The 24,009-nt window shown below is 43.1% G+C and overlaps 1 protein-coding gene across 1 annotated transcript in view; it reads left to right on the top strand.

Moving 5' to 3' along the window:
* Positions 1-24,009, top strand: part of RSRC1 (arginine and serine rich coiled-coil 1) — a 104,797-nt gene that overhangs the window by 6,655 nt on the left and 74,133 nt on the right. The window contains exon 5 of the mRNA XM_048314349.1: positions 18,401-18,559. Coding sequence (XP_048170306.1) covers positions 18,401-18,559 — 159 coding nt within the window. The remainder of the gene's footprint in view (positions 1-18,400; positions 18,560-24,009) is intronic.

The following is a 24,009-nucleotide window of genomic DNA, read 5'->3' as shown; positions in this document are numbered from 1 at the left end:
TCGCCTCCTTGCAATCTTTTTAAAGCCAATAATTCGTCTGTGAAGCGCAGGCACATCCTCCTGTGGAAAAATTGGAAGCAACAGCTCCCAGCTCTGCAACCACACATCCAGAGCTGGAAAGGAATATTTCAGCTCCACAGAATTTAATAAATCATCCCATTTCCTAATTTGATCATATTAGATGCTGATGTGGAAGGAGCATTTCAAATAGCAGCTCCTCATTAATATACATCAGGCTGGGGAATAGCAGGGAATACTTATGGAGGGATGTCACAGTTCCTGTTCCTTAGTTTACTAAGTGGAACAGGTTGATGTGATCCTGGGTGTTATTTGTCACTGTCTTGCTAAAATGGTTTGGGTCGAGTTATGGAGTCCAGAAAGACGGCGGCTGATAAATCAAAAGTGGATTGAGTGGACAGGAGGCAGTGATTGATACCGTGACAGGATATGAAGAAAGGAATCTTGATAGGAGCATGCCCGATATTGAATATGAGAAGGAAAATGGCCCTGGAGTATGGATATTATTCAAGGAAATGAGAATAATAATATCATCTTGAAATTATTGCTGGGTGAAGATTAGGAGAGTTCTTATTAGAATATTCTGCTGCTGTGCCGTGCAGGAGCTCGGCTCCCGCAGAATTCCGGGGTGGATGGAGTCCTGGGAATATTTGGAGAGTTTCCACTGCGATTGTTCTGCAAGTTAATCATATATAAAATACTTTGCAGCAGAACTTGCAGCACAAATCTTCTAATTCATGGAGCTTTAAATAGAATTAACCAAAAAATGTTGACCTTTATTCCCTGATTTCACCCAATCCCGTGATTAGAGAGTATTCCACTGGAATTGCCTTTGAATATGCAAGTTTGCTTTGTTGTCTGCCAAGTGTCTTTGGCTTCTCCTGTTACGTTAAACTGCAAACTGCTGCCTTAAAATACCTTTAATGCACTTCAAAATTGACACAAAACCAGCAAGTACATCCATACATACTGAAGAAGAAAAGAGATTATATGGAAAGTAATCCTGCCTGGAGACCTGATCCTTGGGAGTGTGGCTGAAGGAGGTGTTTGATCAGGTTTTACATCTTATTTCTTTACCATTCCTCCAGTCTAATTAATTTACTATTGAAATGTCTGCAGTTTATTGCAGTCCAGGGCAGGGGAGCTGCTGCTCGGGGCTGGCTTTGGAATAGGCTCAGGTTTGGGGATGCAAAAGCAGCTGCCATTATCCCAGCAGTGTGCACTGGAATTAACCTGGGTTCAACCCTCCCAGCCTGGCAGAATTCTTTGTGTTTAGTAGTTAATTTTGTAATATTTAGAAAGAGGGTCCTCAAGTGCAGTGTGAAAAGGAGCATTCAATAGCTGGAAGTAAAACCCCACTGATTTTTTTTTTTTTTTAATCTTTGAGAATTTCCTTTTTTTAATATCTGCTTTAAAAAACCCAGACCACTGCTTTGGTATATTTTAGATAAGGGTTGGTGCTGCACAGTTTGTAGGACTTTTAAAAGATATTATCACTGACTGCTTTTGTATTTGTGTTACTCGGACCTGTCTTCAGTTAATCTCCTTTTTTCCATACAATGTATTATTTTAGTGTGGATTAATGTGCTGGAGCCCTTCCACATTAAAACCTGGCCTATCAGACCTCACAGCTGATAAGAACTGTTGGATCAAGACACAATCTGTAGTAATTTTGTTCAGAACAGCCTTTTATTTACAGCTGTGTCTGTCTGTCCTGCTTGGCACACACTGGTGGAGAGCTTTCCATGGATTACAGAGCAGGGGCTTAATTGTGAACAACTTCAGGAGAAACCTCTTCAAACAGCATTGGCCTAAAAGGAAAAGAAAGCTTTTTAGGAGAGAGGAAAATAAAAGGTATGGATGTTTTGAGTGGACAGCAGACAGACAGAGAGTAAAATTGTGATGGGCCTGGTGAATTTGCTGGAGAGTTTATGGAGGAACAGGAGGGTGTGGAGTAGGGAGTGATTAAAAAAAAAAGGAATGGAATGTCTCCAGTAGTGGGCAAAGATCCCTTGTAGTTGTGTGGAGTTGAAGAGTGATTTTTAAGGGTGTTAAGGTGTGAATTTCAGGGTGATGCAGCTGTGTGGATTAAAGCTGGTGCTGTTCCAGGTGAGGGCAGAGGTCTGGCTGCAGGACTGAGCGTTGGCACAGGTGATGTTGGCTGTTCCAGGGAAAAGGAACAGCTCAGGGACAAAGGGAAGGTTTCTGGACTGCCCATCCACCAGCTTTGTGTGCTGGGAGGAGGTGGAAGCGGAGTTTGGGTAGGAGCAGCAGGACTGACTCAGAGCAATGGGACTGGGACAGGCAGGGACACCCGGGGCCCTTTTGCTGCTGCAGGACACCAGGAATGACCTGAGCTGCCCACAACAGGGTTGGGCACTCAGGGACAGGGCTGAGCAGCTCTTCATCTAGGAAAATCCTTTGGAAATACCTCCCTTGGAAGAATTTTCCAAAGAGAAGCAGACAGCAGTCCTATCAGAAGCCAAGCAGTGCTGTTTAATTAGAACATTGCTTTTGAAATTCCAACCCAAGCCATTCCATGCCTCTATAATTTTATCCTTGTAATTAATTCTTACGATTGCTTAATTTTTTGCCTGGTTGTAGCCACTGGAGTTCCTATTCCTTTCAAGCATTGATCTGCTGCTGTCCTTGTTTCCCAAGTTAACCCACTCAGGTGCAATTATGTAAGGAATCAGTGGAAATATTACATGCTCCTCTCTTTTTTTACTGCTGTGGAAGTTTGAAGCCTTTGGTCCATTAGCAAATAGATTTAATTAAGATATTGCAGCATTTCTTTCATGAAGCTTCAAATGAAAGCTTGGGGCAGGAAGGTGGAATTTACATTACTGAGTGATCTGTAGTTTTCCTGCTGGTGGTAATGTCAGCTCATGTTTACTTTTCCCACAAGAAATCCAACCCTGCAGTTTTTATTTAGGATCTTGCTGCATTCCAGGTTGTATCAGCAACAGCCTCTAAAAGTATCTCTTCATTTTGTTGTAATAACTGATTTTTTTTCAAGAGAAATGAGCAGTTTGTGTACGTGGCTGCACAGGAAAGGCACAGAGGTGGAGAAGGAGCAGTGGAGATATCCTGGAGCACCAACCACTGCCGAGCTCATTGCCCAGCCCTAATTGACCACTTTGGGAAATTAAACTTCACAAGGCAACGCCAAGGGCCCTCCAGTTATCAATAAGGCCACAGAGCTGCGAGTGACAGTTGCTTTGATGCCTTTCATTGGTATAAAACCAAAAAAAAGCCGTAAAAAAAAAAGCTCTGAATGCATAAGTGCTGTTCATTTAGAGCTCAGGCTCGAGTCTAATTACACGTAAAGTTGGTTTTCTGTGCAGCCCAGGTGTTATGTACACACAGTGTATTTAAAGTAGAGCTGCTTATTTCTCTAGAACCTTTTATTCCTCCCTTTGGAAGAAGGTGCACTTGCAGGTTGTAGGGTTTTTTTAATGCTTCAGTTTTCTGTTTGGAAAAGAAAAATACGCCTCCCCTTAGTGGGGAATTGCCTTTTTGATTTCTGTGTGTCTGCATTCTAAACCACCATGTATTTTAAGTTTGTTTTTTTTTTTAATCCTCTTTTTTTCCTCTGCTACCAAAGCTCTGGCCATGAAATAGAATCTGTTATTTCTTTGCTGCAGAGCTCAGGTTTCTCGAGGCAGCCCTGCACAAGCAGATGTCTTAAGGATGTCCTGGTAATCCAAGACCCTCTTTGCTCTGTAAATTGTTGCTCTTTCCAGCGTTCATTTCTAGGAGTGATTTTCCCACTGTGAAACACAAAACAGTAGAATTTAGTAGTAAAAATTTACTTTTTATTCCCATCTTTCACTTTTTCTAATTCTAATAATGTATGGCAGGAACAGAATCTGCTTAAAATGATGCAGGCAAAAAATGTGGATTTCTGCCACAAAAGTGATATGGAAAGGGTGTGTTGGGCATGGAGTGATAGAGCAAGGGGGAATGGCTTCCCACTGCCAGAGGGCAGGGTTAGATGGGCTATTGGGAAGGAATTCCTGGCTGGGAGGGTGGGGAGGCCCCTGGATCCCTGGCAGTGCCCAAGGCCAGGCTGGATGTTGGGGCTTGGAGCAGCCTGGGACAGTGGAAGGTGTCCCTGCCCATGGCACTGGATGAGCTTTAAGGTCCCTCCCAACCCAAACCATTCTGTGATTCCCTATAAAGCAGCGTCCATGCCCTGGAATTCTTTGCTCTCAGCTTTTTGCAGGATTCCAGGCATTGCTCCTTAGCAGGAGGTTGCTGTGTGAGAGCAGGGCAGTCCCTGCTGCAGGCAGGGTTTGGGTGCCTTTGTGACAAGTGTTATCCCATGAAAACCAATTTTCCTTTGAGATCCAGTCAGGCAGCTCCCAGTCAGTGTTGGTACCATTCCCAGTGTGTGCTTTGGCAGTGAGCTCGTGCTGGATTAAGCTGATTAAAATCGAGGTACCCTGACACTCCCTGGCTGTCCCTTCATCCTTTGTGCTGCTGCTTCTTCTCCTCTCACATCTCAACTCCAGAGTTTCTGGGGTTTTCCCAGTTTCCAGGGCAAAGCACTGAGGCTCCCAGGAGTGCCAGAGCAAGATGTAGAGCTGGTAACTCCTCATCTGCTCCTGATGCAGCTTAATTGGCATCAGACCGTGGCCCTGTCGGAGCCATGGCAAAGCTGCGCTTGACTTCTGTGATTCCAGATCTTCCCGAGCTGGGATGTTCTAGGAAGGAAAGGTTCCCAAAAGAACTTTGATAATTGCAGGCATGCACAGAGTTTTTGTGCTTCTGCTGTTGAAACAGAGTGTGAGTAACTGAACAAAATATTTAATGTTAAATATGTGGTCACGCTACTAAAAATATGGGAAAACTTGGATTTGGTTTTGTGTGGTGTAACTGAAGACAGGTGTATTTAAATATATAATGTGTATTTAAAAAAACCTAAAACCTAGGAAGAGATGGGAATTTGTTATCTCTATCATAATTTTAACTATAATTCAAATATTTTGATTGTACTCTTGTAGAATTTTATTTTGAATCTAAGTTTTCTGCAAAATTCTTACATGCAAAGCCCCAAAATCCTGGGAAATGTGTTCAGTAGGGAGTTTCCTTACCCACAGACATTATTGTAAGATATTCTCCAGTTGTGTTTTTTATTGGATCATATCCATATCTCTTGATGAGAGGCAAGTGAAGGCAACCTCTCAATGAATTGAGAGGCTCAGATTGTGCTCAGCTCCAATAACTGATGTAAGTTCTTGCTGTAATTCTGTGCCACGGATTTATAGCCCAGAAATGAAGGCAAGGCCAGCAGTATGGGTTTGTTATTTTTAATTTTGTATAAACTCTTAGGTATCTGTTTTTCTTCCATAGTTTTTGGTTCTCCTCTATGGAAACAGGCAGGGATAAACTGAATTGTGATAGAATTTAAATTAATCTGTGGCACAGCACTGAAAATCTGTTCCCAGTCCATATCAAAAAGAGATGATAAAAGTTTTCCTGTTAAAACTCTGAGCTTCTTGATTGGAGAATGGGTTTAAAAAAAAAAAAAGCCTTTTCCTATCTTTCTCCTATATAGTCTTCTTGAAGTTCTTCCAAATTAGATTTTAAATGCCAATTAGGAGGTTGAATATACTAAAATAAAAGCAAATACAACCAAAATGGCCTCACCTTATGGCTAGTTAGGCTTTTTCTCTCAAAAGCAGAACCTTTGCTCTGAGCATGGCTTTGAGAAAGATATTCAGCTTAATGAACACATTAATTAGAACCATAACTATTTATAAGATAATTAGAAACGAAGCACGGTAAACTGGGCTTTTCCTGCAATTAATGGAGGATTAATTACTGGAGGTAATGAAGTGGATTTTTAAATGCATTAAGGTGAAGTACAGAGATGTGCAAGGCTTTGTGATAGTTGCATAATTATTCCAGGCTGTTTGAGCAGAGCTCGTATGAGCTTGCTAATAAGCATCATTGCATCATTATGTATGCACTTAAAAAGACTTACCACCAAAATGACTGCCTAATTATTTCTAATTGGCAGGACTCTGTGTAGTCATTGAGCTGTTTGTAGCCATTTTAAGGTTCATTTAACTATCCTTGGGGCCATGTGATAGATGGAAAAAAGCTCCCGCTCCACGCTGGCCTTGGCTGGCGCCGTTAATCAGTTTTGGTGGGCTCCAGTTTGAAATGCATTTGCTCCTGCAGAGGTCAAAACCTGAAGTAGTCCAAGCAAAGTTTGGCTTTTTGAAGCCACTTGACTGTATTCATTAGCAATTAGTAAAATAATTGTGTCTGTCGCTGTGTTTGGATTTCCGTCGGGCCGGGCGCGCTTTCATCGCCGGCCCTTCTTACGGCGCATCAGCTTCCCAGGAGTCCAAACCTTCTTCCCAGAGCCCCTTTTAGCAACTTCAGTGCCTCGTGTTCAGCTGCAGCACCTTTCTTCAGTCATTTGTTCCCTTAACCAGCTCCCAGCATTTCACCACCAGCAGCTCCTTTGCTCCCGGTTGATTCCCGAGTGGAAGTTTCTACCCCGGGACAGCACTGCAGGGCTTTTCAGGGCATCTCTGAGGAATTTTAGGCACTGAGCAGTGAGAGAGGAATCCAGGAGCAGGCAAATCCTGCTGCTTCCCAGTGTTTGGCAGTTTGGGACATCCGTTCCCAGGATGTTGACTGCTCTGACATCCAAGGACACCACCCGGCAGCGGGAATAACCCCGCTTGTCCCCAGTCCCCGTGTTGGGTTAGTGCAGTGCTGCCACCAATAATTCCACTGGAGATCTTGTGGCTCCCCTCTCCAAATGCCCTGCTTGGAGATGGTGGAATCAGGCTGGAGTGATTTTATCTCCCCATGTAGGATTTAACGTGACATCCCATTAGGAAGTGCCTGGGAAAGTTCTCCGGGAGCGTGTGGTCCTGCTGGATGTAATCACAACCATCTGCAGGGTGCTGTGAGCCTACAGGAGCCACTCGTGCAGCTTAGGGAAACACTGCGAGCAAATTGCAGCCTGATAAAAGAAAGGTCAGCATTGCCATTGTGGCCACCAAAAATGGGGGTTGAGTAATTTCATATTAATGCATAACCCAAACAATTATTATGGTTGAAGTGTAAGGTTGATCGAAAAGAGTTATTTGTTAAAAAAACAACCAAAATGTCATTGATTTCAGGAGATATTAGTTCAAGTAACAGATATTGATTCAAATAACATATTACTTCAAATAACAGATAAAGGATTAAAGCAAATTAATTGTGGCAACTTAAACTAAAGCAGAAACAAATCCTTAAGGAAAACAGCAGAATTGTTTCAATTTTTTAAAAACAGGTTTAATTTTGAGACTTCTCTGAAGGTAGTTTTTAGATCACTTTGTAAGCAAATATTCAATACAGAAAAATGATGTAAAATACAAATACCCCTTCTTATTCATTGCGAATTTTATTTTATGGAGTCCCAAGAAATGTGTGGTGATGGAAATTGCTCTGTAGATTATCAGAACTAGGAAATGCATTTTAGAGCGAAACCACAGTTTTAATTATATCTATATAATCTGGAAACTGGGTAGTTAAATTAAAGTAAATTAGACTTTCAGTGCAAATGGTACCCACTTCCTCAGAGGGTGACAATGAGGGGGGTGAGGATGAGTTGTTCCTCACCCCTTGGCTGAAAGGAATGTTGGAAATGTGATTGTTACAGATCAGGCAGCAGGATAAAGTCAGATCTGGAGCATTCTGGTGATTCTAAAATACCTGAATTATGGGTTAATTAAGCTCCCTTGCTCCAGCCAAATCAAAGAGATGGAATTCTCTGAATCATCTGGTGAAGTCTTGGCCTTACTCAGAGCATCACTCACAGCAAGAGGATCCGATCGCGGGGCTGGGGCTGGAGGTTGGGAACCAAAGCCATGGAGTTTGTGGTGTGTCCCAGCTGGGGAGTGGAATGGATTGCTGGGAATGATTTGAGCTCATCCAGGGAATGGTGGCATCCCAATGGCCTGTGGTCAGTCAGTGGACCTTGGGTTTTGGGGAGCAGGAAAGTGCCAGGCGGGATGGAGCTCTCTGCCCTCTGCAGCATCGAGGAGTATCCAGAACAGAACTCCCAGAGAGCTGGAGCTTGAGCAGCAGCAGGAGCCTGTAAGTGTGAGGGAGAAAAAGTTAGAGAAACATGAAAAATGCATCAGTAAAAAAGAAAAAAGTACGCACAGCAGTAACACCTGGGGACATCAGTGACTCCTGGAAGGTGCTGGAGGGGTGGCAGGCGAGTCTCCCTTGCTTAGGATATTAACTCAGTATAAGTTACATATTTCAGTTCTAAAATCCTATTATAGTCTATTCCCTCCTCTCCAACATCCCTAGGATGGTACTAATTGTGTTAATTAACACCATGGTGGTGTAAATCTTCCCAGAGTTGTGGGGACAGAATTGTGGAAAGTTTTGAGTGACACAGCAGGTACTGGTTTATTTTTGCAATTCCTGAGCTGTCTGATTTGGGTAATATTCTCAGTGATGGAAATAATTCAGTTTTCATTTTAATTCTTGCCTTCAAGTCTGGAAATGAGATGAGTGTGGGACATAAGAGCTGCTATTGCAGAGTCAGGAACCTGAGTGATGCTGGGCTGTCGCTGTTTCCTGGGTTAGCTGTGGCTTTGTGAGGTTGTTTCGTGTTGTAAACAAAAAGCAGAGCTTAGAAGAAAGTTCCATGAGACTCTTTTTTTAAACAAAGCATAGGTATGTAGAAATCACATCATAATTCACCTTTATTACCCATTTTTATTGGCACTGACACCAACCGGTTTGTGCTCAGCGTCATCAGTTGATCAGAACAGTCAGAACACATTTTGAAATATAATAATTAAGTACTTCTCTTGCTTTATGTATTTTTTTTTTCTTAACAATCCAGATTTTGTTGTTTCTCTTTCTGGTGTGATTTATTTTACAGTATACATGCACATTCCATGATGAAAACACTGATTTTTAAAATAGCAAATGAAATTTTCAGCGTTTCTTCCCTGTCCTCCCATGGAGTTTTTAATTAGCTGTAAGAGTTGGCCTTTGGGGGGGGCAGGACAGAGTTAGACGTGATAACTCCCAGTAAAGGAGATTTTGGGGCTGATAAAGGTGGCAGCTCCGTGCTCCTCAGCAGTCTCCAGGAATGGAGCTGTTCAGTTTTCATGCAGGAGAATATTAAAAACAGACCCTGCTTTCCTCTCTCCACTCTGTGTTTGTTACATGCAAAATATTAAAGGGAGGTGCATCCAACTTGCATGGAAATGAGAAAATTATCTCTGTATTTATAGAGAGTGCACTGGAAAATAGACATAAAATATCCAAACTCTTTGTATTGTCCCTCCACAAGATTTTGAGTGGATGGTGTGATACATTTTTGCTTTTTTTGTGTATCTAAAGCCTTTTTATGACTTAATTTTTGAAGTTCAGTTACAGCAATTTTCATTAAAAATGTTAAGTTTGTTTTGCTTTTAGTTTGGGAAAACAAGGTGATATTCTAAAAATCTTTCTGTATTTATCAAAAACCTATGGTGGTAAAAAGCACAGTGGAATACCTGAATTTTTACATCTCATAACATTTAAACCTCAACCTGTCTGGTTGCCACTGAATTAACAAAAAAAAAATTGCCTTTTTTTTTCAGTTGTGACTACAGAGAATGGGTTCATTTGTTTTACTCAGGAAAAAGTAGAGCCACAGCTTTTCAGCCAGGTGTTATTGCCAGTGTGTTGTTTGTGGTCATTGTGAATCCAGTCAGTCTCAATATTCCCAGTCTTCCAAATTAGGTATTTATTTCTAGGAAATGCCTTAATCCTGTCTTTCTTTTTGCCTTTTAAATGGTGTTGCAGTGTTGAAGAATGAGAAATACTCAGATTTTTTTTCCCCCGTTGTTTCAATTTTGGCTCTGTGCTGGTGGCACTTTGACAGCTCAGTTGCCAGAGATGGTGCTGCATGACCTAAATTGTGATTTTTGGGGGGTTTTTTTTGCAGTTTCTGAGAGCAGGTAGTGTCCTGGTGTGTAAGCTGATTTCAAACATCTGCTTAGGTAATTCCATTCAGCTGTCTAATCTCAGTTTGGGGGTGTAAGGACACACAAACATTAGAGTCCTTAAGCTCAGACCATCACTGTGGCCTTAGCTTTGGAGGTTTTATGATCACAAAACCTGAAATCCTGGGTTTGTCACAGGCAGACAGAGGAGCAGTGTTTACCTGTAATTAATTTGAGCTGAGGCTCAAGGGAAGTGGAAAACCTCAACCTGAAAAATCTCTTCTGTCTGTCCCTTAACATTTTACCATAATATCAGAGGTGTTGTCAAATTTACAACAAATAATTACCTGGCTTGTGATTCCATCTGGAAAATGAGTTGGAGCCTTTTCCATGGCTCTGGGATACATCCAGGTCTTCCTGGCAGGGCAGATGCAGAGTCACTAATGCCTGCATGAGGCAGAAAGGAATAACCTGGTGTGTTTATCCAGGGTCCTGCAAGAAAGCTGGACCTTTGTTTTTTCAAATAGATTCCAGCTGTATGGAGAATGGAATAAGCACACGTGTTTGTATGAATTAATTACAAGGTCTGGTGGATCTGCTTGCTAATAGAATATGTTATTCATTTGTTCCTGTAGAATTCCAGTTTTCCCTTTTTTTTTGAGAAAATGTAACATGCCTTTCCTCCAGGATTGCACCTTTTAAGCTTCCATTCAGCCCGTTTTTTCCTGGTTGCTCTTTCCTCAGCCTAAGCAGTGACAGTTCTGGGATTTGGTTGGGAGAGGAAGGAATTTTCTTGCTGGGATCTTTGTGTGGCAAATCAACAATTGTTTTGCTTTTGCCTCACCTCGTGGTTTTAAACTTCTTGTATGAGCAGAAGACAAGTTGTGTATTCTCAGCTCATTTGTGCCTTTTTTTGTTTTGTTTTCAGATTATTGGAATAATATTTACTTCCCTTATCAACCTTAACTTTGGTTTTGTATGGAAGTTTCTATCTAATGTACCTGCAGCTGGGTACTGCACACATCTCTTTAGGTGTATGTGGGATTTATGCCCTTGAACTCCAAGACTGCTTTGAATGAGAAGGGACAAGGAATGGGAGGGACTTTTGACTGTTTATTTAATAGCCAGGAAAATGTACCAATTTCTGTATTAACTTCTGTTTCTTTAGTGTTTTATTCCCTAAAGATTATTAGGGTTAGATTCCAGGTTTTTTCTGGTCTGTCATGGCATGGCTACAGGAATACAAGGTTGGAGAAAGGTCCTGCTTTGGGATACACTTGTAAGAAGATGTGAGGGGAATCCATGTCATGTAAAATCAGATGTGTTCTTACCAGATGATCTTAACTTGAGGTTGAATTTTAGGAAAGAGTCTTCACACAGATTGACAAGGGAAATAAATGGTTTATCTCCCAGCAGTTTAATTAACCCATGATTTATCTCTCAGGTAACAGTAAGGTCTATTTTTGGTTTCAGTTTGCCATGAAGTGTTCACTGAGGTGCTCCTGCAGCTGGCAGGGCCTGGTCGGCTTCTCTTCCATTGCCCATTCCTCAGGCAGGGAGTTGGGCCTGAATTCCGGGAGAAGCCAGTTCTGAGCCCAGCCCTGCTGGCAGCTCAGGTGAAGGGAGCTCACTGTGTTTCTGGCATTGGTTCTTCTCCCCCATTGTTGATCTCCCATGAAGGGAACTCGCTGTGTTTCTGGCATTGGTTCTCCTCCCCCGGTTGCTGATCTCCCATGAAGGGAACTCGCCGTGTTTCTGGTGTTGGTTCTCCTCCCCCCATTGTTGATCTCCCATGAAGGGAACTCGCCGTGTTTCTGGTGTTGGTTCTCCTCCCCCGGTTGCTGATCTCCCATGAAGGGAACTCGCCGTGTTTCTGGTGTTGGTTCTTCTCCCCCGGTTGCTGATCTCCCATGAAGGGAACTCGCCGTGTTTCTGGCATTGGTTCTCCTCCCGCGGTTGTTGATCTCCCATGAAGGGAACTCGCTGTGTTTCTGGCATTGGTTCTCCTCCCCCGGTTGTTGATCTCCCATGAAGGGAACTCGCCGTGTTTCTGGTGTTGGTTCTCCTCCCCCGGTTGTTGATCTCCCATGAAGGGAACTCGCCGTGTTTCTGGCGTTGGTTCTCCTCCCCCCGTTGTTGATCTCCCATGAAGGGAACTCGCCGTGTTTCTGGCGTTGGTTCTTCTCCCCCGGTTGCTGATCTCCCATGAAGGGAACTCGCCGTGTTTCTGGCGTTGGTTCTTCTCCCCCGGTTGCTGATCTCCCATGAAGGGAACTCGCCGTGTTTCTGGCATAGGTTCTTCTCCCCCGGTTGCTGATCTCCCATGAAGGGAACTCGCCGTGTTTCTGGCGTTGGTTCTCCTCCCCCGGTTGTTGATCTCCCATGAAGGGAACTCGCCGTGTTTCTGGCATTGGTTCTCCTCCCCCGGTTGTTGATCTCCCATGAAGGGAACTCGCCGTGTTTCTGGCATTGGTTCTCCTCCACCGGTTGTTGATCTCCCATGAAGGGAACTCGCCGTGTTTCTGGTGTTGGTTCTCCTCCCCCCATTGTTGATCTCCCATGAAGGGAACTCGCCGTGTTTCTGGCGTTGGTTCTTCTCCCCCGGTTGCTGATCTCCCATGAAGGGAACTCGCCGTGTTTCTGGTGTTGGTTCTCCTCCCCCCATTGTTGATCTCCCATGAAGGGAACTCGCCGTGTTTCTGGTGTTGGTTCTCCTCCCCCGGTTGTTGATCTCCCATGAAGGGAACTCGCCGTGTTTCTGGTGTTGGTTCTCCTCCCCCGGTTGTTGATCTCCCATGAAGGGAACTCGCTGTGTTTCTGGCGTTGGTTCTCCTCCCCCCGTTGTTGATCTCCCATGAAGGGAACTCGCCGTGTTTCTGGCGTTGGTTCTCCTCCCCCCGTTGTTGATCTCCCATGAAGGGAACTCGCCGTGTTTCTGGCGTTGGTTCTTCTCCCCCGGTTGCTGATCTCCCATGAAGGGAACTCGCCGTGTTTCTGGCATAGGTTCTTCTCCCCCGGTTGCTGATCTCCCATGAAGGGAACTCGCCGTGTTTCTGGCATTGGTTCTCCTCCCCCGGTTGTTGATCTCCCATGAAGGGAACTCGCCGTGTTTCTGGCATTGGTTCTCCTCCCCTGGTTGTTGATCTCCCATGAAGGGAACTCGCCGTGTTTCTGGCATTGGTTCTCCTCCCCTGGTTGTTGATCTCCCATGAAGGGAACTCGCCGTGTTTCTGGCATTGGTTCTCCTCCCCCCATTGTTGATCTCCCATGAAGGGAACTCGCCGTGTTTCTGGTGTTGGTTCTCCTCCCCCGGTTGTTGATCTCCCATGAAGGGAACTCGCCGTGTTTCTGGCATTGGTTCTCCTCCCCCCATTGTTGATCTCCCATGAAGGGAACTCGCCGTGTTTCTGGTGTTGGTTCTCCTCCCCCCATTGTTGATCTCCCATGAAGGGAACTCGCCGTGTTTCTGGTGTTGGTTCTCCTCCCCCGGTTGTTGATCTCCCATGAAGGGAACTCGCCGTGTTTCTGGCATTGGTTCTCCTCCCCCCATTGTTGATCTCCCATGAAGGGAACTCGCCGTGTTTCTGGCGTTGGTTCTCCTCCCCCGGTTGTTGATCTCCCGTGGGTTTTCCAGCACCTCGGTGGTGACCGGGACCGGTGCTGGGCCGGCAGCTCAGGATGTGGAGTGTTCCCAGGGACTCTGTAGGGTGATCAAGGCGTTGTGGCAGAGGAGGCACCTCCATCCCTGGGAATTCAGAACAGGCAGAGCAGGAGGTTGTGGTGTGGAGAACTCGCTTTGTATCAAACCAGCTGCTTGAGAATTCCGGGAGTGTCTCATCCCTGGGTTCTCCTCTCCAGCTGCATTCTTGTGCTCTCCATGCTGCTTTTCCAGGAACTACATCTTTTCAAAATAACAGTTTTTGGGACTTTTGCCTCCTCAAATGTTTGATAATGTAATTACCACCATTTATAGGTGCAGAATTGCTGGGCTGAGTTGGTGCCGGTGTTTGCCAAATCCATTTTCTCAGCTCTCCAAAAGTTCTTGGTTGTCCCAGTTCTTGTTTTTATTTCATCTTGCTTTTCTCTGGCACTGTGGATGATATTTTTTTTAAATATTAAATATTCCCTTATTCTGACATATATTTTGTCACTTACCAACTGTCCAAACTGCTGGCTTGAAACAACTTTTTCCTCTCAGCATCAATCTCATTTCAGGTTTAAACTCTGACTCTGCTGCTGCCTAGTTTTGTTATCCCTCACCTTATATTTAAGAGTAAATTAAAAAAAAGTATTGTCATACATATTATCTATATTTAACTTTCTCAAATACATGCATTTTAAAATTGCAAACTAATAATGACCTGAAATGTTTTATAGAGGCAGCCAAATTTGCATTAAATATATATATATTTAATAATTTCTGCAGTCTGAATGACTGCAATTGATATCTGAAATTATTTTACCTTTCCAATAACTCGTACCATGATTTTTTTTCCTGGTGGTGAGGTTGAGTTAAACAAGGAACTTTCTCTTAATATACTTTGAAAGAGAACATGGCATTTTGCTGCAATTACTTGTGTGTTTGCACTCTGGCCTTATTACCAATCTGAACATCCAGGCTTGATGCAGTGCAGTTGTTCCATTGTTCTGGCCCAGCCTTTGGATTTATGGCTGAAGTATTAAAGAGCCCTGAATTTGTTGGCTTTTGTTTGTGGCCGTTGAGCTAAAAATAATCTAATAAGGCTTGTGTCAGGTGAGAGATGCTTAGAAGAATTCCAGGGGAGAAGTTGACATCTCAGCACCGTTCTTTGGAGTGGGGGTTGCTGTTTGCCAATAAAACAGATTATTTTTGCAAAAATTCACCTTCCCTGGAAGAGCTCAAAGAGAAGAAAACAAGCCCTGTCTTGGTTTGGGGCTCTGATTCCTCTTTCCATTTAAAAAAAGCCTCTCTTTTGCAGTTGTAACCTTTTGAAGAGATTAGATTGGACCTCTAAGATAGAGTTCAGTGCTTTAGTGCAATATAATTGGGGAAATACTAAACGCCACTGACCTCATTTCCTTTAGAACAATGAAAATTAATAGTTCCACGTTTTATTAGGCTGATATTCCAGATGTAGTGTACATTTAATTAAGTGTAGTTTCCTTTTGGTTATGGTATGTGGCTCTGCTTTTTGTCGCAAATTCTTTCTAGTTTTACAGTTTTCCACATGTTTTCTTTCACCATTTATGATTTTTTCAAAGCGGGGCTATAAGGATTTAAATCACTTTAGCATGCAGCAAAACAGTTCCCATTCAAACAATAAACGCCATTTTAAAAAGCCTTTAGATCTTCTGTCACTTCATAAATATAAATGTATAAAAACATTATGCAGTTGTAGTGCCCACCTGCTAATTAAATGCAGATTTCCTCAAACTTGTTTTAAAATCCGCTTATTTGTTTCAACTCAGTCTCTGCTCAGAATACATATGGCCCTTGTGAAACTAATTATGCTTATGGAGCAGCTGTTAAATTTAGTGCAACTAATTTTATCCAATATTTTACATTTTAATTGATTACCTGTGAAGAAATTAGCAAATTAACACTTATTGTGCAGTAACTGAATGGGCTTTTATGAAGACTTTCAATTTTTACAAGCGGCCCGAGTGTTGATGGAATAAAGCCATTTCTTAGGGTTTGAGATAGGGAAGTTATTGGTGAGCCTTGATTATCTGGTGTGAGAATTTAGGGATCCTGAGTGATGCCAAGCATCTGTGTGTTCTGTAACTTAGACATGAAAAGCAGATTGGAAAGTAATGGCTTTTCACAGAATTTTGGGAACATATGGGCTTATCTGGATCTAAGAACTCTTTGAAGATCTTTGAACTTGACTAAATGACTTAACCTTTGGCATGGTGGGTGGGTGTTTCGGGTGTCGTCTGGGGGGAAGGGGATCCTTGCTGGAAGTCTCCTCTCCAGCTTCATTTTTTGGTGGTTTTTTGTTTTTCTCCAGTAGTTCCATAATTTGAACATTTGGGGTCTTGCTTTAATAGGACTAATTGTGATTCTTGTTATTTTTCAAAGTAGATAAAATAGAAAATCTGTCTTCTCTGCCAGATCTGTGGACTTTTTTTGTGGTTCAGTGATGAGTTGGGGACACAGATGACTTTTGGGAGCTCCATTTCAGGAAGTTTTATCTTTATTTCTTGTCCTGTAGATCTTGTAAGATACTTTAATAGGAATTAAAGGCAGCTCACAAGAAGGGCAAAGAGGGACTTTTCCCAGGGCATAGAGTGATGGGACAACTGGGAATGATCTAAAGCTGATGGAGGGGAGGTTTAGGTGGGATATTGGGAAGAAATTCTTCCCCGTGAGGGTGCTGAGGCACTGGCACAGGGTGGTGCCCAGGGAAGCTACTTTTAATTTTTAAAAGCTGTTTCCTGTATATAAATATCACCTGCCGCCAGTTCTGCACAGACATGGGAATGAGCAGAAATCCAGGAACTGAGCATCCAGCCAACCTGAGCCGACTTTGTTATTTGCACCTGCAAAAGGTAGATGTGAACTCAAGTTCAGATTTGAGCTGAGAAACTGAAGTTCTTTTGCAAATAAATATTTGAGATTCCTCAGTTATTCCTGTTGGGAGGACTGTGCCCTTCAGCGAGGAGAGGCCTTGCATCAATTAAAGGTGACTTCTGTTGCTGCAGGGCTTTGTTTGTTTTGTTGTTTGGGGGTTTTTTTCTGCTTTGGACTTATCTTACCTGCAGAGTTCTGAGAAACCAGGGTTACCTGGGAATAGTGGATTTAGGGCAGTGCTGCCTCATCATGATGCTTGTAAAAACAGTGTCTCTGTGCCAACCAGAAAACAGATTTAATATCCAGAATGCTCTTTCAAGTCAAAACTTCCCCTGCCTGAGGAGTAAGGATGGGTGGATGGACACTTCTACATTTGTGGTGATACACTAAATATCCATTTTGAGCCAGCAAATGTTCTCTAGTTAATAATACAGCACTGCAGTGGTAATTTGAGCTATTTATCAGTGTTAATAGAGTGACCAGTACGGGGGAGCTGCTGTTGGAAGGTGCCAGCTGCTGAAACAGGAACCCAGCTCTGACCTCTGGAGCTGCTCCTGGCAGGAATAGGGACCTGAACTCCCATGTCCTGGGCGAATTCCAGGAATGTAATTTATAGCCTCATCTGGACGTAGGATTTTCTTTTGCTTAGTCTATTGTTGAGCTTTATTAAGCAGTTGTTGCTTTATAAAAGGAGGGATTTTTTTCTGTGTGATTTGGCTTCTAAAGGCCTTGGGAGTTTCACACTCCAAGAGGTGCTAAGAAAACTTTTTACACTGTTTTAAAAATTTCCCCATTTCCCTCAGCACTTAATGAAACTTTCCATGAGGTGTCATCAAGACTTCGATGGGGATCATGGAATTGCAGAATTATGGGATGGTTTGGGTTGGGAAGGACCTTAAAGCCCATCTCATTCCAATCCCTGCCCTGGGAAGGGACACACCCCAAAGGCCAGGGTGCTCAGGTGGGAGAAACCAAGGAAAACTTGACCTGGTTTTTCTTGAATATCCCATGTCTACTCAGGTGTCATTGATCCATGATAAATTGCTAAATAAAGTTTAGAAAATCTTCTGCAAGAAATTCAGGAGTAGTGAAAGCACTTTGGACACACAGAGAACCAGTCCTAATGCTGCTCGATCTTTTTTTCCTTCAAGTATGTCAGGAACAACATGAATTTGTTGCAGAGGAATGGACAACAGGACTGAGAATGGAGTATCCTTTATCCATGGAGGAACTCAGCTTAGTGACCAAAGCTCTGGGCAGTAGTAGCAACCAAAGCCCAAATACATCCACAAACCCCCTGTGTGCAGCTTTTGCATTATTGGACCTGCAGAGTTGGAACATTCACACATTTCTTGCCAAAATGCCTTTGAGGTGACCAAATCGAAACATTGAGAGGTTGGTTTGGCCACATCACTTCTGGTTTTTCTGGATTTTGTTGAACGTCATTACTGGTAATAACATATTTAGTGTGTAAATAGAAGCATTTAGTAGCAGCCAAATTCTTTAATTATTTTCCAAGCCGAATTGATCAGAATTCAGGAATTTAAAGCTTAATGCTGAAGGAAAAATTTCCTTCCTTTCCTTCCCCAGTACCTCCAAGATGACTTTGTTGATGGATGAAACCTGTGTTGTGTGTTTTAAGTTATTTTGCATCTCTCTTCAGAGCAGGAGCAATGTTTTCTTTTTCCCTCCTTTTGCTAAGTTGTCGGTTTAAAGGTGTTAAATTGACCCACGTGTTACTTTAATAAACACGCTATTGATGAAATACTTACATCCAAATGAAGGAACACACTCTAACAAGGCTGAGGTGCAGTGCTGCTGAGAAATGGTGAGCTCTGATGCTGTGGGGTTTGTGCAGGTCCCGCTCCCGAGGCCGGCAGCGTTCCTACAGCCGCAGCAGCGAGAGGTCCGGCCACAGGAGAAGCCCCAGCGGATCCCGGGAGCGCCGCAAGGGCCGGGACAAGGCCAAGGAGAAGGGCAAAGGGAAGGAGAAGGAGATGTATGGCACCAAGGTTGGGTGAGTGAAGCAAGAAATGATGGAACTGCAGCAAAACCAGGCAACAACTCCGTGTCTTTTTATTTTTGTAATCGTTGTCCCTTAAATGATCACCTTAAATGATCACCTGTTTTATATAAAGGAATTATTTAGCATATTCGATTTTGGGCTTTTTAGGATTTTACAGTTCTGCAATGTGACAACATTTCACACTGAGTGATGGTTTAATTTTCAACCCTTTTCCCCTCTTGGTTTCAGGTGGGCTAAAGAGCTTTCTGCCATTTGTTAATAGAAACATTCTTCCCATATATAATAGCCACAATTTAAGGGAAAAATGAGGAGTATTGGAAAGTGTGAGGACTGTTTGCTATGAGAAGATGGATTTCACAGTTCACACACACCTACACCTCCTCCCAGTGGCAGAAGTTCCTCCTGGGCTTCAGCTGAGGCTCAGAAATGCAGTTTCAGATGAGCCTTGCTCTGGGTGAACCACGGGAGCCTTTGAGAACCTGCTGTCAGCAGGTTCCTGCTTGGAATAAGTGGGACTGTTGATTTCAGGAAAGGCAGTTGATGTAATTGCCTCTGCTTTATGCATCAGCTGCTCGAGCAGCCTTTACTGGGGTGTTTGTCTTTTCCCTGTTTGTCTGATCCCTTCCAAACAAGAACACACTGGGGTGTCACTTCATGAACTTCCCTTGAGTGGACTCCTGCTGAGAAATGCTCCTGGGGAATTTCTAGAGTAGCATCTTCCACCCACATGTGGGCTTCTGTTGGCTTCTGGAATTTTCCCTTAGTTCCCTGTGGCAGCAGGAAAATTCCTGGTTAAGCTGGATCCAGTTTGGACTCTCCAAACAGATGAATTTCTAGCCCCAGGGTCTAGATCAGCATTGAAAGTCTCGTTATTCTACAGAGCCCTTCTAGAACCGCCAGCATCAGGGGATCTGTAGTGGAAACAATGCTGTGACCTCAGTATTTGGAGCAGATCCTTCCTCAAAGGCACCTCAAGGACCAGGTCTAGCTCCCAGTTTAAATTCATGGCTGTTTGGAATGTATTTATTCAAAATAGCTGCTTTGGAGCCGTAATGAAGATCAGCCTGAAGCCAGATTGTGGGAAGATGGAACATAAATTCTCAGGTGCTGCTTGACTTTATAGTTTAACTTTGCATAAAAGGAGGTATTTCAGCTTGGCAGCACTGCAGCTTATCAGAGACTTGTTGTGTATTTGGGGCTTTACTGCTCCTCTAAAGCACAGAATCAAAATGCATTTTTTTTCACTAATTAAGCAGCAAATTTGTTTGTGGCTCCTGTAAACCCTAAGGATGATTTTCTGTCCTGTGCTTGGCTTGGGTATGTTTGTACATGTGAGGGGGAAATGCCTGTGCTTGGGGTTTTTTTGGAGGCAATGTTAGGTTCTTTCAAGGGAGATCTTGTCACAGCAAACATCTCAAGAGAGATTTCAGGAGTAAAAACTGAAAATTGCTGAAAAAGTAGTATTCTGGGCATTGTCCCTTGGCATTCCCCATTTCAGTGGTGATTCTTTAATGTTGAGCACTGAATTTCTGGACTGTTGAAGTGTCAGCTGTTCTTGGGGATGGGCTGTGGTACAGTTCAACTCCTCTCCTCTTAGATCCCAAAATGTTTTAAGGGGTGTTCTACTTTTCCAGATGTTATGGAGGGAAATCATGGCAGCAGCTGCTTGGAATGTGGGTTGGGAGCTCATGGCAGCTCCATGGAGTCCCCTCCACTCCCAAATCCCACCTTTAGACCAGCAGCATCTACATGCAGGAAGTCTTCAGCTGTCCAAGTCTGCAAAAGTGAAGGGTTTTCTAGTACTACAATGTTTTTCCACTGATTTTTTTACTAATCAGAGCATTACATTCATCTTTTATTTATGCTTTTTGAAATGCACTTGTTTTAAAACAACCTGCAGACGTGTCTTCATTGACCTGGTTGGGTGTGCTGTTGAATTTTGATGCTTCAAGTCTTGATCAGCTTCGAAACATGCAAATTCTGTTGTTCTGAGATGTGTTTTTCAAAAGGCTCCTTGTTCACTGTTAAATGGGGGGGAGAAAGCTACTAAAAGCTTGTTAGTTTTAAATAGCTCTTCCTAGATTTATGGGTCTCATCCTTGCTGGTGTAGTAGTGGAATTTTGGATTACTTCTCCGAGTGATTTTGACAATTTTTAATGGAATAAATTAAGAGCAGCTTCTCAGTTGTTATGAGAAAAGAAGTGGTGAGCCATTAATCAAACCTGACCACTGCTTTAATTTCTGATCCTTAATGAGATTATTGGTACATTTGGGCATTAATGGTTTCACAGCTTCTTAAATACTTTGACAGGTCCCAGAATCCTGGAATGGGTTGGGTTGGAAAGACCTTAAATCCCATCTCATTCCAACTCCTGCCATTGGCCAGGGTGCTCCAGGTGGCCTTGGGCACTGCCAGGGATCCAGGGGCAGCCCCAGCTGCTCTGGGCACCCTGTGCCAGGGCCTGCCCACCCTCACAGGGAACGATTCCTTCCCAATGTCCCATCCAGCCCTGCCCTCTGGCACTGGGAAGCCATTCCCTGTGTCCCATCATTATTCCAGAGTTGAAGAGTTCATTGTTCAAACACAATCTCCATTTTTCCTTTGAATTCCACACTTTAGGTCTTTGGAGTTTCGCTGAGGTCTCTCTGTGTAGGGGCCTTTCTCCAGAGGCATTTCCCCAAATCCCTTGGAGCTGGATTTCCATGCTCAGTGCCTCGTGGATGGGACATGGGTGATTGATGGCTACTGATGAGTTTTTCACAGTTGGCAGAAAACATCGGGGTAGAGTGGGAATGTTGGACTTCTCCGAGTTTGACAGCAGTCAGACTCGCCTGGAGCTTGGCACATCGTTAATTTTCCCTTCCTTCTTCCCACACGGTGCAGCAGGAAGTCATTTATGGTAATTGCCCCGATTTGCATATAGGTTATGGAGTTGTGTGGTGCAGAGCACCCCCAGAACCCCTTGGAAGCGCGTGTTGGGATCAAAGGGGGCCGTGCGCGCGCTGTTGTCTGACACCGAGCGGGGTGTGTTGTTTTCATTAAACATTTATCACACTCCCAGCCTGACAGCAGGAAACTCTGGGCTTGGCTGACATGTTTTCATGCAAAATTTATTGGGGAAGATGAGTGTTGGAAAGAGAGAGATCTTGTTGCCTTTCACCAGTGGCGGAGGGGGAGTGTTTGGTTGGGAGGGAAGATTCCTCTGGCACGTTTGGAGCGTGTGTTACACCAGGAGCTGAAGGGTTGGGCTTTAAAGGAGCAATAAAATCAGCTTCAAATTGTTTATTCTGAGGAATGGCTTTGACAGATCACATAAATGTTCTTTTGGTTTGGATTCTGCTTGGTTTTAACCAATTACGGTCCCATAATGACAAAATAAGTTGATATTTATAAATTCTGTGCTGACTTAATAGTAGGGACTAATACGCTGAATTTCATCATACTTCATGCATGTGACTGTAAACTCTGGTATTTAAAACTCTTTGCTGAGAAAGCTAGGGATTATTTTAACTTCTGCTGTATAAACCACTTCTTTTTGACAAAAAGTGATCCTGTTATTGCTGGATAACCCACTACTGGGAGTAAAGCACTACTGATTGCTCACCTTTAATGGAAGGTGTCCCTGCCCATGGCAGGGGGGAATGAGATGGGCTCGAAGGTCCCTTCCAACCCAAACCATTCCATGATTTTGGCAGCTGTTGGCTCTGGCATGTTGTGAGTACCAAATCTCAAGTGTTCCACCTGCTCTGGGATTGTGAATAACTTTATTTTTTCAAAGTGCATGAAATGTGTTCATTTTCTTACAGAGTTTGAGTATTAGAAAATAGTTCTAATGTCCAAGGAGTCTGCTACTGCTGCTATTGTGGTGGATAGACTTGTAAAAAAAGTTTCCTGAATATAAAACAACTTAAAAAGTTGTCTTTTGTAGCTCTGTTGTTGCTTTTATAGAAAGGATCTCTTCATCACCTGCCTCCTGCCATGGCTCTAAAAAAGGTTTTTCCAGCAGGGAAAAATGAGAGGTGGGTCTGCCATTCCTAATGTCATTTCTAAATGCTTTTTAGCCTGAATAGCATTGAGGATACTGCACAAAACTTTTGTAAACCTTCCTGAATCCAAGAGTTGTAGCTGTGGTGGTTTAAGGTTACATGAGAGGCAGAATTGGCTGGGAAAAATAGGATTTTTTTTTTTTTTTTTAGATCAGCTGATGTAAGTAGGGAAAAAGTCATGTTTGTAAGGATGTGGGGCCTTCATCAGGTCTGAGGCTCCCTCAGCAATCCTGAGGGAATAAATTCAGGCTGGGAGCAATCCTTGGGGTGCCACCTGTTTATGTTGATGGCAAAAAGAGGGACAATCATCACAAGGGGTGCCTCTCAAAACCCATAAAATGTTGGTGTTTATGTGATCCAGTTCTACACAAACACAATTTCTGGAGCTGTTGGCCCAAAATACTTGTGTTCACTCCTCCCCATTCACTTCCAAGTGGGATTTTGTCACACCAAGGCTGACTTTGTCGAAGACCTTTTCCTCAAAATCTTACCTGACAAAATCCATTTCTCAAGGAGCAGAAATGTGCAAATACAAATTGACATTCAGGGTGCTACAATGTTTAATTTACACTGCTCAAGTCTCGAATTCAGGAGTCCTTTTTGATTATTTGGATTTTCTTTAGTGTTTAAAATAAAGTTTATTTCCTTATTTTATGAGGAAAGTATAGAGAAAGTACATTGTGTTTAGTTTGTAGCTCAGGAGTCCAAAAGGAAAATTTATTTATTTTGTAAGGTTTGATCCCAAATATAATAAATAAGGACTTCTGCAGGCCTGGAACCTTGCATGCTGTGTTTCAACCTTAATCACATTCTTCTTGTTGAGTTATAAGCATCCTAGAGGAGGTGCTTCCAGGAAAATGATGGCAGAGCCTTTCCTGCAGTAGAAATGGGCTTGCTGGGAATTGCAGAGTCTGTGGCCAAAAGTCCATCTTAAACATGGAAATTCATAGAAAAACTGGAGAACTTCTTTAAAATCTGTTTAAAATTAGCAACTGCATTTTGAATGCTGAAACCAAACTACTCCATCCTGTGGTGGAAAATAGTTTGAATGCTTACAGGAGAAATTTCTTTGTTCTTTTGTCAGAGGGGAAAAACCTTTCCTTAATCCAAGAGGGTTTATTTTCAGTGTCTGGACTAAATTACTAGGACTTTACAAGAGCTCTGGTTATGCTGTTGAGAGATGCTTGTAGTAAAGTTTTAAGATGCTTGGTAGGACTTCCTTGTTCCAGTGATTTCTTTTGGTAGCTTCTTGAGGAACAGCTTCTAAACTTTTATGACAAGTTGAGCCCCTTTGTCCAGCCTGGGATGCTCCAATGACTGTCAGGCACTTCCTTTGACTCCAGGTGGGTTTTCCAGGATCTTTAGGATGTATTGTCATGGCGAAGGAGTCACTT

The sequence above is a fragment of the Corvus hawaiiensis genome, chromosome 10, assembly GCF_020740725.1.
Source record: "Corvus hawaiiensis isolate bCorHaw1 chromosome 10, bCorHaw1.pri.cur, whole genome shotgun sequence".
NCBI lineage: Eukaryota > Metazoa > Chordata > Aves > Passeriformes > Corvidae > Corvus > Corvus hawaiiensis.
This window is presented reverse-complemented; position numbering and strand designations above follow the sequence as displayed.